Below are 15,027 nucleotides of genomic sequence, written 5' to 3' on the forward strand. Positions count from 1 at the left end.
CAGTGGTCTCAGGGAAAAACAATTAGAGGGGCTGTCGGAATAACCTCTAAAAGCAGTGGTTTCCAGGTATTTAACAAGACAGGATATGAAAAATGGCAGTTTTAAAATGTGAATATTTTTAAAGTTTTTATTTTTGACAAGTAAACAACACAGACGAGACACGAGTGGTCCTGCAAGGAGCTTCAAACTGTGGCTTAGACACATCTTCTGAACAAATCCTCTGCAAACTGAACAACACCGAATCCTTCACATCAATAATTTTATTTTTTGAAATTAGCAACTGATGGCTTTGATATATGTATCTCAATTGGAAATCAATATGAAAGCCCATTGTTGTGTCTCAAATAGGTTCCAGAGATGAGAAAAAAAAAAAGAAAGAAAAAAAAAAAGCACAGCGGTGCCTGCAAATTACCTGAGCTGCAGCACCTGCAGTGTTGGACAGTGTGGAGCCTGGTGGTTAGAGAAAGCCATCAAAAAACAAAGACTCCACACTGTGCCTCTGTGAAGTGATCTTTGGGAAGAGATTCTGGGCTTTTTGCTGGAGTGGACTAACATTTTCTCCTCAGGTCTTTCTTAAATCCACATTGTGATGCTTCCTATGCTTTGACCGACTGCTCACTTGGACTTTGTTTTAAATGAACACTAACATGGAAATGTCATGGACATATTTTAAGTATTGCTATCCATTCATCCATTGTCTGTTCACCCTTTTCCCAAGTGGGGTTGGGAGGTGTTGGTGCCCAGCTGTGTCACATCTTGGGAGAATTTGGAAAGACCAATCAGCCTAACAGTCGTGTTTTTGGACTGTGGAAGGAAGTTTGCATGCAACATGCAAACTCCGTGACGAAAGAATCGAACCCAGGACCTTCTTGCTGCAAGGCAACAGTGCTACTAAATGTGCCAAAGTGCAGCCCAGAAGTATTGCTATAATAATAAAATGTGTGCATATGCTCACAGTAATTTCTGAGTAGATGTGTATTTTTAAGTAGCAGAGAAAGCATGGGCTTTTTCAGTCGTCAATAAGCTCCAACCATTTACTGGCTTGATGTCCAACCACTCTTCCTGGCTGAGTTCGAAGATCTCATGTAAGTCTATTGGTTTTCTGGCACAGACCTGTCTTTTAAGCACAGTCCATAATTTTTCAGTCGGGTTGAGGGCCAATCTAGAAACTTAATGTCAGCCTGCTCTCTCCATTTTAATACACTTTTGGAAGTGTGTCACTGTCACTGTCTCGCAGGAACACTTTGCACTAGCTAAGATTTCAATTATCTGACCTAAAAAAATCACCCTCAGAATAAAGTAAATTGATGAAGATGATCAAAAACTATCAAGATGTCAGCATATCAAAACTGATACATGCTTAAGGATGAGTGTCAATGTGGAGCGGGCAGCAGGTTTAGCATAAAGATGTCCAGAGAGGCTGCTGATCAAAACCATTTTAACACTGAGTTAATTTTCAGAAAAAACGTGTCCCTTCACTTTTCTATTTTTGTTTTAATAAGACAACTGTTTGCCGTTTGTCTACTTTCTCCTGTCGCAAGTCTGAGGGAGCTGATAAAAAAGTTTTACTGTTTTATAACTAAATGTGTGTAAATGTGTTTCTACTGTAAATTACATTTATTTTACTTTGAAGTGCATTTTAAGACTTTTTTAAAGACTTTTGCATATAAAATACTTCTGGGGAAAGCCACATCGTAAAAACTTGGACAGAGTAAGGAGTTGCAACATCACAATAATCCCAAACACAAATAAAATCTGGTTTCAAGCATGGATAAAGTAGAATAACATTAAGTTTCTAAAAGGGTCCTGACCTCCTCCCAATGAAAAAAATGTGCTTTAAAGACAGACTTACCTAGACATGTGAGCAACATTTATGCTAATTTGTTATCTGTTATCAGGTTTTGTGAATACAAAATAGCAAAGTCAAATTTGAACAGAAATTTGTCAAAGTTTTTGGTATATCAAATTCTCTTTAAAAAAAGGTAAAACACATTATCACATTATTTCAAAACACATTATCTCAAAGAGCGGCTTTATTACAATTTTTAGCGGTAAAAAAGCTAAAAACTGGCATAACAGTTGCAAATAAATGCGAGTTAGTTAGAATAGGTAAGCTATGCCATTATCAGGCATTGTTACATCAAAAAATGAGTAATTTGTTAAGCTTTCAGCATTAATATTCTACAAACCTAATTTTTGCCGTCTTCACTTCATTTCCTGTGGATTCTCTTTTCGGACATCTCTAGATGTCACTGTGACGTTGGAAGCTAATCCCATTACCATTGGCAATGGAGGTTCTTCCCCGGGAGAGCATACAAGGCCAGTAATTTTCAATTTCCTGCTGAACTCCTCAATATTTACTTTCATCTGACCTCTATTTCAACATAACCTTTGCATAATACCAGGCAAAACACTAAGAAGATGTTCTAGTCATAAGAAAAGAAGTAAACCATTTAGGATGAGTGGCATGAGGGCGACAAAAAGAATGACACAAGTGAAAAACGATCTGTTACGCTCAAAACATGGCTACAAATATGTCAGGAAATGTCTTTGAAATCAGGACTTTGAAGGAATAGAAAGAAAAAGAAAGTCCACGTTTCCAGGGTCATACTAAATTAATTTCTGTCTTGCATCCAGTGAGCTGAAGGTGAGAGTCGTCAGGAAGCAATTTCATTGAGAAGTGCAGCTGATGTGATTTGTAATAATGGGATACTTTCTCAGAAAAACACTCAGAATAAAATATAGGCTGCAATAGCCGTTCCTTTTTAACCACTTGTCAGTCTTTTGAATATAAATTGCAGTCCAGGCAAGATGTTTTAAGTCGCATTCAAGCAGATTACAAAACTCAGAATCCCAAAAGAACAGAACAGATGGCAGATGAAGCTAGTCCAGAGAATAAAAGCAATCATCTTGTTTTCTGGGCTTGGTTTTCACAAAACTGTCCAAATGGATTTGTGAGAACTGCTTGTAATTTGGTAAACTGTGTGTGCAGGTTTGCAAACACTTTATCTTATTAGAGAGCAATGAGCAAAGCAGGTTTAGCAGCCAAAGACAAACAGATTCTTTCTTCCTAGAAAGAAACAATTACTTTCAGTCAGAAAATAAAAGGAAGTAATAATTAAAATAAGTTGCTTCTTGAGATTTACAAATCACGTTCTTGATGAATTCCAACAGGTTTGATTTTGATTTTGATTGAAAATCAAATTTTTTGCTGAAAGGGAAACAGAAGGTGAAACAGCACCGGCTGTAAAATAACAAGCAACTTTACGCGTAGTCATCACAATGTCACCAAAGTTGTCTCAGATATTATCGATCATCTGTTCATGTAACACTAAGTTTTAACAGGGTATCTGGTATTTTTTTGTGCTTTTGAAGAACATTTCTTCTCAAGTGCTGCCCTTCTTTGACAATCCCTAAGCACTTCAAGGCACCTATGAAGTGCAGCTCAAAGCATAAAATGTCTAGAAATGTAGGTGTCATTATGTCATTATGTTTCTGTTTATGCAGTGGCATAAAATCTGTTGCATGGGTATGAATTGTTTTATAACTATTGACTCCAGAAAAGAGAATACAGAAACTCCAATCATCCCATCTCACTCAATCAGAAATGTTCAATTTCTTCAACAAATTAAAACTGAAACTGTGCATCTAAAATGTTGCATCAAAGGACTGTGTCAAAATAAAAACTCTTAGTTTTACTTTATGTAACTGCCTCAGCTCTGACTACAAGGTAAATATGTCAACATTGGTAAAAGTAGTGTGGGGTAAGGTTTTTGTTTTAATTCAAAAAAGATTGTGACTAATACATTTGTACTTGTATTGTAACATAAGCATGTTCTCATATTTAGTCTGCATTTATTAAATCAAAATACTCCTGAATAGAGACTGCCATCATAAATTAATCAAATTTCAAAATAGTTAATTTTAGATTTGCCCTAAACACATAGAAATTCTACTTTTGAACCAAAAATAACCTTAAAGCAGAATAATTCACTGGATTACACTTACAGTAGAAAAATGTAATTCTAAGCAATGTTTAGGTCAAAAATCTATATTTAAAGAAAGTAATTGGGAGCAAATACATATGCAAAATTCTACATTAACAAGATATCATCACCGATTAGCCATGCAAACTCTTTACACAAACAGAAAACAAATAATGCTTCAAGCACAAAAACCTAACTAAAGATTTTCTTGGCTGATAAATTCACATCTCACAAATAATAAAATCACCAGGTTGCTGTGAACTGGAGACCCAGCTCTTCCTCCAGTTAACCTTCTTTATGGGCTCTTATCTCCCGCTCTGTGAGATAAGACCACAGGAATTTAACACAGCAGAAACGGCGCGCGGCTGCTTCACTGCCTTCTATGGTTATCTTCACACCAACTCCAACAACAGGCTCAACAGGCCTTCAAGAGATTTGGCCTCAGGAAAATGAAATACTACAAGTTCATTTTCCCACCATATATGACAACTGAATGAATAATGAAATAACTTTTTCACAGCTGATGAGAGAGAGACAGAGGACTCCAGCAGTCATTCCTCATGACATCATGATGTTGCTGAGAAACACCTCTGAATATAGATAAAATAAGCTCATCATAGCTAAACCTGCAGATTTTAAATCACTTATCAAGTACTGTAGGAAAAATAGATATTATTTGTGTAGGACAGCAAAGAAACTAATTTTTATTGTGCTGAGTTTGTGCACTGTCGTAATGCTAAAATTAGTTTACCTTGGCATAATAGCTGAAATTAAAATAAAAGAGGATCCAGGGAAAACGGTGTACTAATCAACAGAGAATGAAATTATGAGGCTGCTGAAGATCACCAGCTGTGGTACAAATTGCAAATTTGTCCTGTGCCCCCGCAGGCGTTGCAGACGGGAAGAGTATGTTTTGTTTATTTCATTTTCAATGCTAATTCAAATTTGTGTTGTGCAAGTCTTACTTTTATCTCTTATTTCCCACCAGCTCACAGCCAAGGCAAAGTGCCCGATAATATATTCTGTAAAATTTTATGTCAACTAAAATTTGACAGACAATTTGACAGACAATAACCAACACTGTACAAATATACCATCCAAATGTTTTTTATGCTTCAGTCACAAACTTCACTCTGTCTTATATGGAGAGGACTAAGTCGTTTTGAGGTGGAATGAAAATGGTTTAAAGATATTTGATCTTTTATCTAGCAGCTGCATCTCACAAGTGCAAAGAGATAAGTTCACATAAAAATAAAAGCATTTGCAAATGTAAATAAACACTTAATTAAAATAGTGTGAAAATAAAAAGTTGACTTTAAATTTGTCTTTATGTTTTATGTGTCGTACACTGAAGACTCAAAAGCCGACCTGAAGAGAGGTATTTTCTCTTTAGAAAAGAAAAACTGTAGGACTTGCTCTTAGTGCAGGCTTGGTCTATAATTTATCCACATCACCATAAACACATTTGCTTTATGTTTTTCTTGTAGCACATTTGGCTTATTTCAAAACAAGACTGAGCATCTGTCTCAAATACAAACCTCCATTTCAAACCAATCAGCTGGCTAATCAGTGCAGACTTGTAATCTATGAAATACAGACTGGAGCATTTTGCAGACCATAACAAAAACTCTGTAGACATAACCAAAACACTTTGTATCTATAATCTCTGATTATGACCATCTGGATTTTGTTTGGTATTTTTTGGTGCTGCTGCCTCCAGTTTCTTGAAGTATTTAAATTTTTAACAAAACATTTCAATTTGCTTGTTTTATGATCATTCTAATGTTTTTGGTTTTATTTGATATTCCTTTTACCTTTTTCACAAGAGTACATGTGTTGCATTGATTGGTCACCACTTCCTCCTGCCTATATGTTTGTTATCTGGTAGACATGGACGGTACCAGCAGTCCTACCGGACAATGCAGATCCCATTTAGTTACAATAATGCTGCAGAATCCTTTGAACTTCACTCACAATGCAATCAAAGGCCACCATTTGATGGCTGCATCTTGGTCACAAAGGCATCCCATAATTATATGCTGTTTGTCCATCCATTAAGAGACACAAGCTGAAGCACAACCTTTCAATAAAGATAGAATAGAAAGGGGTTTTATTGTCCCACAGAGGGAAAATACAGGTGCAACAGCAGCACCATATATTTAAGTACACACTAAGGTTCCAAAATGTAAAGAAACAAAATATAAAAAACAAGATTAACTATAATTACAATGCTACATTACTATGATTTTAATAGAAAAATTAATGTGCAGTTATTTGATTTGAAACATTGTATTAATGATCCAAGGGATGTGCAGCTGAGTACAAATGAATACACGAAAATAGCTGCAGAAATCTACAACATGGTGGATCATCTGACACAGCCTGGCAACAACACTTACAACCCATGAGCTTTTGTAATATTTTATCACTTAACACCCTTAAATCTCAGTTCTTTTCTGATAGACTAACACAAAGCACTGCATAGCGTTGAAGTAACAGAAGTTAAAAATGTTTTTTTTGTAGACAGTTGCATGCACTGGATTGAAAGACTGAAAGAGATGGATTACAAATTGATTCTCATCAGATTTTTATTTGTAGAAATTAAAGTTGAAGAACCAAGTTTTGTATCTCTAGCAATTCACAATTAAGCAATTAATAAACTGATGCTTCTGTAGGTTAACTGTATTATGTGCAAAGGAAATTGCAATCAGACATTGCAGGTTGATTGCAAGTTTGATTGAAAGTTGTAATCAAAACTCGCTCCATCATCTGTATTCACTTGCCCTTGCAGGGTAGTGGTGGGGCTGCCTGCCTCCGTGGACAATAGGCTGGAACAGGACACCAGTCCAACATAGGACAATACAGAAAGCACAAAGACCCCAGGCTAGGATTCAAACCGAGGACCTTCTTGATGTAAGCTATCAGTGTTACTCGCTGCCAGTGCAGCCCAGTAATAAAATCAAAATCGAACATCATATACAGCTAAACATTTGAATGACAAGCAAGTTTTCAAATGATTAATTTTTCTTTTGCTCAGTATATTACAACAGTGTTCACATTTGCATGCAATGGTTAATTTAATAAATACTATTGGTAGTATATATATAAACACAAATGCTGAACTTCATATTTCATATGTGCTTAGCTATGAATGCAAATGAGACATTTTGAAACTCCTCTGATCTCGTGTCAGTGTTAAACAGTTCTCAAGCATCCACGTCTGAAATCCACAGGAATGATGCAAGATTTATTTTCTATTTCCCTTCAGTTTATTGGTTACGTCAGCTGCTCAAGCTTTTGAGACAGACCAAATCGGATCAACATGAAAAGCAACATTTTTCTTTGGATCAGTTTTTTCTTCTGAACTTCACTGAACTTTGATGATATAATCAACCTCCTTTTCAGCATGAATACGTTTAATTTTGTATTGCTCAGATGAAGATTTCAGTAACAGAGTTGCATTAATTTTCCTCCTTACAGTAAAAAGGGAGACCACTACGACCTCCTGTCAAATCAAGGCAATCAAATGTCCTGGTGAAATCCCAGCAGCCATGACAATGACATGAAGCAGAAGCATATGTAAGACAGAAAATAGAAGGTTGACCTGGATGAGTCACAATCACTAAATGGGTAAAGAATAGATTCTTACCTGAAGCAATAATATCAATATTCCTCATTCCTTAGTTTTAATTTTAATTCTCGCAATTTTGACTGTCTTTTGCACCATTAAATAGTTACAGGTCATAAAGAATTTAAATATTCAGTTAAACTGAACTTGGATAATGTTAAAAGGAAATAAAACAAGTGAAGGAACCTTCTTCCAAGGAGTTTGATGTTTTAGAAAGATTTATCTGTCTACTCACACCTGTTCCTTCCAAATTGGTGAAAGTTTTGCAGGTAATAAGAAAAGAGTGAAGTTAAAGGACTGGATTGCTATTTTCATTTTCTGAAAAATCAGGGACATGTAACTCAACATAAAAAGAAAATGCATAAATGAACCACAGAAGATTTTTCAAGTGCTATTGTCATTTTCTACAAAAGCCACAAAATATGAGCAATAACCAAGGTTTGGTTCTCTGGGTTGAGCTGGCAGGATGATTTATTGGATGCAATAATCCAGAATGAATCAGGACTTCCAGTAACTTGGCAAGAAGTGAAAACCCACCCCCTGTGGTTTTCCTGTGATTCTCTGATGCTCAGTAGATTACTTGAAACAAATGATGAATTAGATGGAAAAGGTTCAGTTCAAGTGAATGTCTTTGTTGGTATTCCTTAGGAATTGTAAGCATTGGTATAGTGCTGTGAGAAAGCATTTGTTTTTCTTTTTGATTTGTCACACTTAAATGTTCCAGATCAACCACTTGTTAGTAGCAGGCAAAAATAAACTAAAACATAACATTTGTTACAAAATGGGGTAAAGGATCCTGAATGTTTTTTAAGGAGCTGTTTTCAATAACATTTTTCTGTAGTAAATCAACTGTTAGATCATCAGGATTCAGACAAATATCAAATTTTCCAAATATATGATTTGTACAGAAATTATTGGTTGGTGTTTTTTTTTAATTATCTGACAAGAGAAATTCAACTGGTAAGGTAATCTTAAGGTAACACTGAGTAATAACTTAACTGTTTAGAGGTTTTCCAACTCTGAGTTTAGAAAAATAGCACATCACTGAATGACATGATAAAAAAAACAACACTCATTTTGTACCATAATTGTAACTAATTTACATTCACACCACTGCAAGAGCTCTTACTCTCAAAAGATAAAACTTTTGATCCTTTTAAAAAAATGCAATGATATAATCCTTTTAAACTTTGTATAAAAGTCTGAAGTTACAATCCCACAGGGAAAAAAAGAAGCTTGTGTAATTATATGTTAGCTGAGAGAAGAAGGACATCCATTTGTTAATGTGGATTCAGTGCCAACCGACAGATGCTGGATTCAAATATGCAATTTGCTCAGCAGACTGCGAGTCGCTGCTGCAGGTTTGAGAGGAGACAGGTTACTTATTTTGTTAAATATTCCTCATTAACCCAACAACCCAAAGTAATTCAAACCTGCTATTTAGGTGACATGAAACCAAGTGGAGACACTTAGCATGGAGACATTTAATAATCCAGCTTCTGTGTGCAGGTTTGAACAGGTGAACTCATTACCTTTCTGCTTTTACAGGCAAGTTAATGCTCCGAATCCATCCTGTTGAAACGTTAGAAACTTTTAGGTTTTACTGTGTATTTGTTGATGATACACAACAACAAATAAGCAAAGGTTGTGCTTTGTCGCTTTGAATGAAATTGTTAGACAGCTGTGTTGACTCAGAGGAGTCAACACTGACTGAAGCATATTTGTTTAACGTGGTACGTGATTATATTTTAAATGATTGTCTTCCTGCTAAAAGCGCTCAGCAGTTGGAGCCGAACTCCTGTATGCCAAATTCAAACTCCTAAGGATATTTCACAAACTATCGTTATTTTTGTGAAGACTGACATCACAGAATTACACTTCCTACGCAAGTAAAACATCTGGTCTTTTTCTGGGCGAAGGCGCTGCATCTCCATTGATTGTAGGATATTAAAGTCTTCTCACAAAGTGCCCTGCATCTAATTCAGATTTTAAAACTGAATTACGAAGCCAAATTCTTTTTAATAGCCTCTTTAACTTGAAGAATTGAGAATAGGTCCTTGAAGAGCTTGCTGTAATGACTTGAGAGACCTTTTGTCTGGAAAATTAAAAACAAATGTCTTTCAGCCCACATTACACCGATAGGTTAAATGCCTCTACACCACTCCTTCTATCCTTCAAAACTACAGCCTGAGAGCAAAACACGGTAAACTAAAGGAGATATTCTAGAAAGGCAGCTTCCTTTTTAGAATATGAATTTATGCTGGGCAGCAATCCTAAAAAAAAAAAAAAAGTGATGATATACAATATATAATATTGTGAATTTGCTTTTATGTAACCAGTAGAAGATTTGTAGATGTCACCTAACGATCCACGTTTATATCAAATTTGATCTTAAAATAAATGCAACTTTTCAGTGAAGATTTTAATACCACTTCAGGCAGACACTGCAAACTATAAACCTAGCAAATGAGACAGACATCTAGTCAGTCTTAAAAAGATTGGTTTGTTATGTACAGCTAACAAACCACACTTGCTTTTTGAATTCTTGTCTTTAGGTTTTGTTTAAAGTTGTGTAATTGTTCCAAATAAGAAAAAAAAAAGTTAAATGAAATTAATCTTAACAAGCCCCTAAATTATAACATTTATGCGCTTAATGAATGGATTTAAATTTCTCTGCAGTAAGAATTCACATAGAGGAGTTCATCAGGGTCATCATAGGAAATATTTTTCTATCCCAAACATTTTTGCAAAAGTTTGAAGGCAGAAATTCCTGTTTTGCTTCAAGCTGTCAAAACGTATGTATATACAGAGTTGGACAGTGTGCAATTTGTAGTTTCCAACTATGACATAGAATGATATCTTGGAGGTTTAATTTCAAATTTCAAGCCAAAGTAAACAGTGCAAAAGAGAACAGTCAGCACAACAAAGAAAAACATCGACCTCATTCCTGATTCCAAAGGGAAAACATATTCATGTCCAACTGAAGGGGGAAAAGCAACAGTGTCCTTCCTTTATCAAGGAAATTATAAACCTGGAAACCAGGTTTATTAGTGGGATGAAAGCAGCTGTTTCTAAGGTGGGCAGGTTGAAAAAACTGTAAAAAACTAATTGATCAGTTGTCACTGAGTTCCTATAAATCAAGATTAAAAACCCATCGGTTTAGTCACTTTTGAATCATAATAAATGGAACATTGACCAACATATTTGATGTGAATTGACAATTTTAGCAGTGGCACTTGACTGAATGTCTGTTACTGGTTTTCATAAACAATCAGGTGTTTATGATGTTTTCATGATATAAAACAGTGAACTTTTTTTTGCTGAAATGTGTGATACTAATTAACTTGATTGATTCTCTCAAAGGCTTGATGGCGGTTGTTACTTTAAGGTGTAGCTTAACCAGTTCCCAGGTTATGGGCACATGCTTTTTCCTGACAGTTCCATATAGATTTGGATTTTACCCCTTCATAATAAATAACTTAATTTAAACAATGGATTTTGTATGAACTTGTGTCATCTTTGTCTGGTGTTTAGATTTGTTTGAGGATCTTACATTCTTAAGTGTGACAAGAAAAAAGAAAAAAAAAGGGGGCATCCACTTATTTCTCACCTCTGTTTACAGCTTGAGCTTAAAGAAAGATCTTGCAGATGAGTGAAAGAACACTTCTCTGAGGATTAATGATCTCCCGAATCACACTGAATCCTCACCAAGACAAAGATTGGTCACCTTTCTTTGAAAGTTATGAAGGGGGTCAAGGTTCTCACGAAAAGCTGAAGCTTGAGTGAATATAATGTACAGTATGTTTAGATATTGTGGACCAGAGATTTATGAGACTTTCGTTGGACGAGCGATAAGATGTCCTCTTCACCAATACCACCCAGACGCAGACAGATAAGGTGACTTTGACACAGATGCACTATATGGATCTCTCCCAAACAGTGAGCCATGTTGGATTGATGAGATCTCCTCCTGCTTCACAGCTGGTCAAATCGAACCTTTATCAAAAGCAATTTAGTCTCGTCTTGTGCATTTGACTGAAGAGTTACAGTGCGGCTTAAAACCACAAAGACAAAATGTTCCATAGGGCAGGAAGAAACGACTCACTAGCAATAGGAATGAGGAGTGTGTTCCTTGTTCATATTAAGAGTCCACAGAAATTTTTGTGTTTGCTTTATCTGATTAGAATCACAGCAGTCTGATCGGCCATATGCCTGACTGCAGGCTAGCTCTGTTTTCAATCAGGGTCGGCTCCCAGAAGATTTCCTGCCAAATCTCCTGTGCACGCATTCATAAACACTCCCTCCGCTTAAGTGTTTACACTCTGCCTTGTCCCAACTTGGGGTTTCCACAAGCGTTGCGTTTATTAAATTAAACTAACCCTAGTTTCTTCCCGTTCAATAAAAACAATCAATTTCAAAAGGTGCAGATTTGCTGTAAACATTCAAATTGCAAATGGCATTGAAATAGAGTTCGGCACAGCTCCTCTGTGGAGTTTTAAAAACATGTGGGAGACCCAGAAGACGGAGGTCAAAGATTAGCAATCAGACTGACATTCAGCAATTCAATGCAAGAAAAAAAATGGAAACGTGCCTTTTGGAAAAATACTTAGTGTTCCTTCAGTTTTATTTGGGTTTAGGCTGCAATTTACAGTGGTATAAACTATGGATTAAATGGGAGAAGAAAAAGACAACTTCAGTGGAAAAAAACTTCACCAGAATTTTTTTTTCAGAGGAAAAACAGTTGGGAGCAGAAACATCTTAAAAGTCTAATCTTTAACCAGTGCGAAGTCGATTTGAAACAACAAACTAAACCCGCAGCACGTAAAACGTACTTCCACTTCAAGTTCTGTTTCCACAGTTCTCGTTTTGAATAAACAGTGAAATACAAGTATTACCTCAATACTGAATACATGATAACAAAATATGATAAAATGCGATAGAATTTATTTCAAAGTAATTACAAAGTAAATTATAACATTAAATCTTTGAAATGTGCTAATCCTTTCAAATGAATGAGAATTTCACTAACACTGCATCTTGGCCCGACCCTTCATGTTTTACGCTGTCGTTTTCCCGTATGGAGTGACATTTCTGTGTCTGTGCCTCTGGAGTTCGAAGGTCGCTTCTTTGCTGAAGACGTCTCTGTGTCTCTGTGAAAGAACACAATCCGAGAGGGTCAAGTTATTTTATTTGAAAAAGACAAAAGTGAAATGATATACAGTATCACAAAATTGTATGTGTTTTACTTGGGGCTCAAGGTAAATAACCAACAGAAAGTTGAAATGTGAAAGAAATGTGAAGAAAATAAAATGGCTGTGATTTAAGTTAACTAGATAAAAAAGGCAATAACAGACTTTCTAAATCTGTCACTTGCTTTTCTCGTGTTTTTATCACTTCAGAGAATCATTTTTTCTCTGCAGACGATTATTTTTATCATTACGATTTCAATAGTTTAGGTTAAACAAGCATATCAGCATAATTAGGATGCAAAGTGGATGGGGAAGTGGAAGACAAATAAAGGTTTTTCCTTAAGTTTCCCTTATGTTCATTTAGTTAATTAACGCTAAAAGCTCATTTACTTCGATCAAATATAGCAGAGATTTTGCAGACTATTTGACTGCCGGAGAAATAAAGGAATATGGAAAACCTGTTCAACAAATGACTCGGCTACAAAAGACATAAAAATTAAGTTTTCTTCAACAACAGACAACTCTGTTATGTTTCCTCATATTTTCACCTTTTTTGAACTGCTTCACATGCTTGACCTGGGCCTAACCCTGAACATATTTTTTTTGTTTTTTGGATTATGATGTTATATAACATATGTGGTAATTCTCTGTGGCTTTTAATGCACCACTGTTGCTTGTAATGCAATTATTTTTGTCTGAAGGTGTAAATGTTACTACATGTTACTTCATTAAGGGACAGTAACTAAATTTTTGCCATGAGCCACAGTTTTAATTATTAGTAGTTCAGAGATAAACTACTCTCAGTTCAGGCGACTGAAGTAAAAAATACTCTCTTGACTTAGGACAGTGCTTTTCAGCAAGACATGATGGCGGACATGATTGTGGTTCCTGAACCTATCAGTTCAAAATCATTGCTCTAGAGTGATTAAATAATTACCCAAAATAATCGTTAAGTGGATCCAATGATCCTTCCATTTGACCCATTTCAAGAATTCTGCATACAATGGTGAGTGAACCTTCATCCCTATAGAAGGAGCGTTTGCATGGTGTAGCAAGTAATCAAGAAATGCTATCATAGGCTCTTTGCAGCGGAATTACAGTAGATCTCAGTTAATTTTTGGATCATGCATAACATAACACCTCAGTCATTGCATTTCTTAATGAGCTTCAAATATTAAGTAGCAAGTGAACCTTATGTCCTTAATGTTTATCTGTAAGAAGTGAAAATGGGCAAACATAATGGGATGAGTGAATCTAACGAGGGACAATTTGTGATTGGTTACTAAAAGTCAGAGCATCTCCAAAGTGACAGCACTTTTGGGGTGTTCAAGGTCAGTGGTGGGTGAAATATTTGAAAAGTAGTCCAAGAAAGGGCTTGTGGTAAACTAGTGACAGACTGATCAATACACATGAAGCAGTGAAGACTGATCTACTGCAATTCACAAGATGAGCTGCTATTACTCAGATTTCTGAGCAACCGCAGAAATGGGTCCAATGAATTGGATACTTTGATTTGATTCAAAGTGCCTAATGTCAAGAAGTTAAAGTTGGTTTTCAAATAAAGGTGTCAGAATACAAAGAACACATCTTGTTCTTGTCAAACTGGACCCTTTGACTCCCCGAGCCCAAAAGGCAATGTTCATCCAACAATGAGTTATTACTTAACACATTATAGAGATGATAAAATAAAATTTCCATAATGGAATAACAATTTTGTCAGTAAATGTAAGGTTTTTCCATAGACAAACTAATCAAGCCATAAAACTGCTTATGATTACATAGAGAAGTGAAGTTTATGACATTAGGAATCTTAAAACAACCAAGCTTCATATTTTTTTTCTAAAATAAAATAAATTAGGGATTTCATTAGAATAAAACTATTTTTCAGTGGCATAATTTATACACTGTGAGGAAATCTTAAGAGTTATTTTCTTAACTTGCTTATACACTTTTAACTGTTCAATCAAATTCTATTCTCAGAAGACACATGAACTTGGCATACAATGCCTTTAAATAAAAGTTTTTCTGATTTCCTTACCAAGGCCATGCAATGAGTGCCCCCAGCGGGCGCCAAAGCCCAGTGGCTGTCAAGTTATAGATCCATTACTAGCTCAATCTTGACTTTCACCAATCTTTTCTTAAAAGAAATCTTCAGATAACATGGCTTAGAAAACCAAAAGGGACCCATAAAAGCAGTATTTCATTCGTTGAATCAGTTTCAGCT

General features: G+C 35.6%; 1 protein-coding gene across 1 annotated transcript in view; it reads right to left on the reverse strand.

Annotated features, from left to right (window-relative positions):
• Nucleotides 1-12,219: 12,219 nt before the first annotated feature.
• The window catches only part of rad18 (RAD18 E3 ubiquitin protein ligase), a 28,914-nt gene continuing 26,106 nt past the window's right edge, over nt 12,220-15,027 (reverse strand). Inside the window, exon 13 of the mRNA XM_055025349.1 lies at nt 12,220-12,764. Within this exon, the coding sequence (XP_054881324.1) occupies nt 12,665-12,764 (100 nt within the window). The 3' untranslated portion in view covers nt 12,220-12,664. The remainder of the gene's footprint in view (nt 12,765-15,027) is intronic.

The sequence above is a fragment of the Poeciliopsis prolifica genome, unplaced genomic scaffold, assembly GCF_027474105.1.
Source record: "Poeciliopsis prolifica strain line A6 unplaced genomic scaffold, Auburn_PproV2 SCAFFOLD003, whole genome shotgun sequence".
NCBI lineage: Eukaryota > Metazoa > Chordata > Actinopteri > Cyprinodontiformes > Poeciliidae > Poeciliopsis > Poeciliopsis prolifica.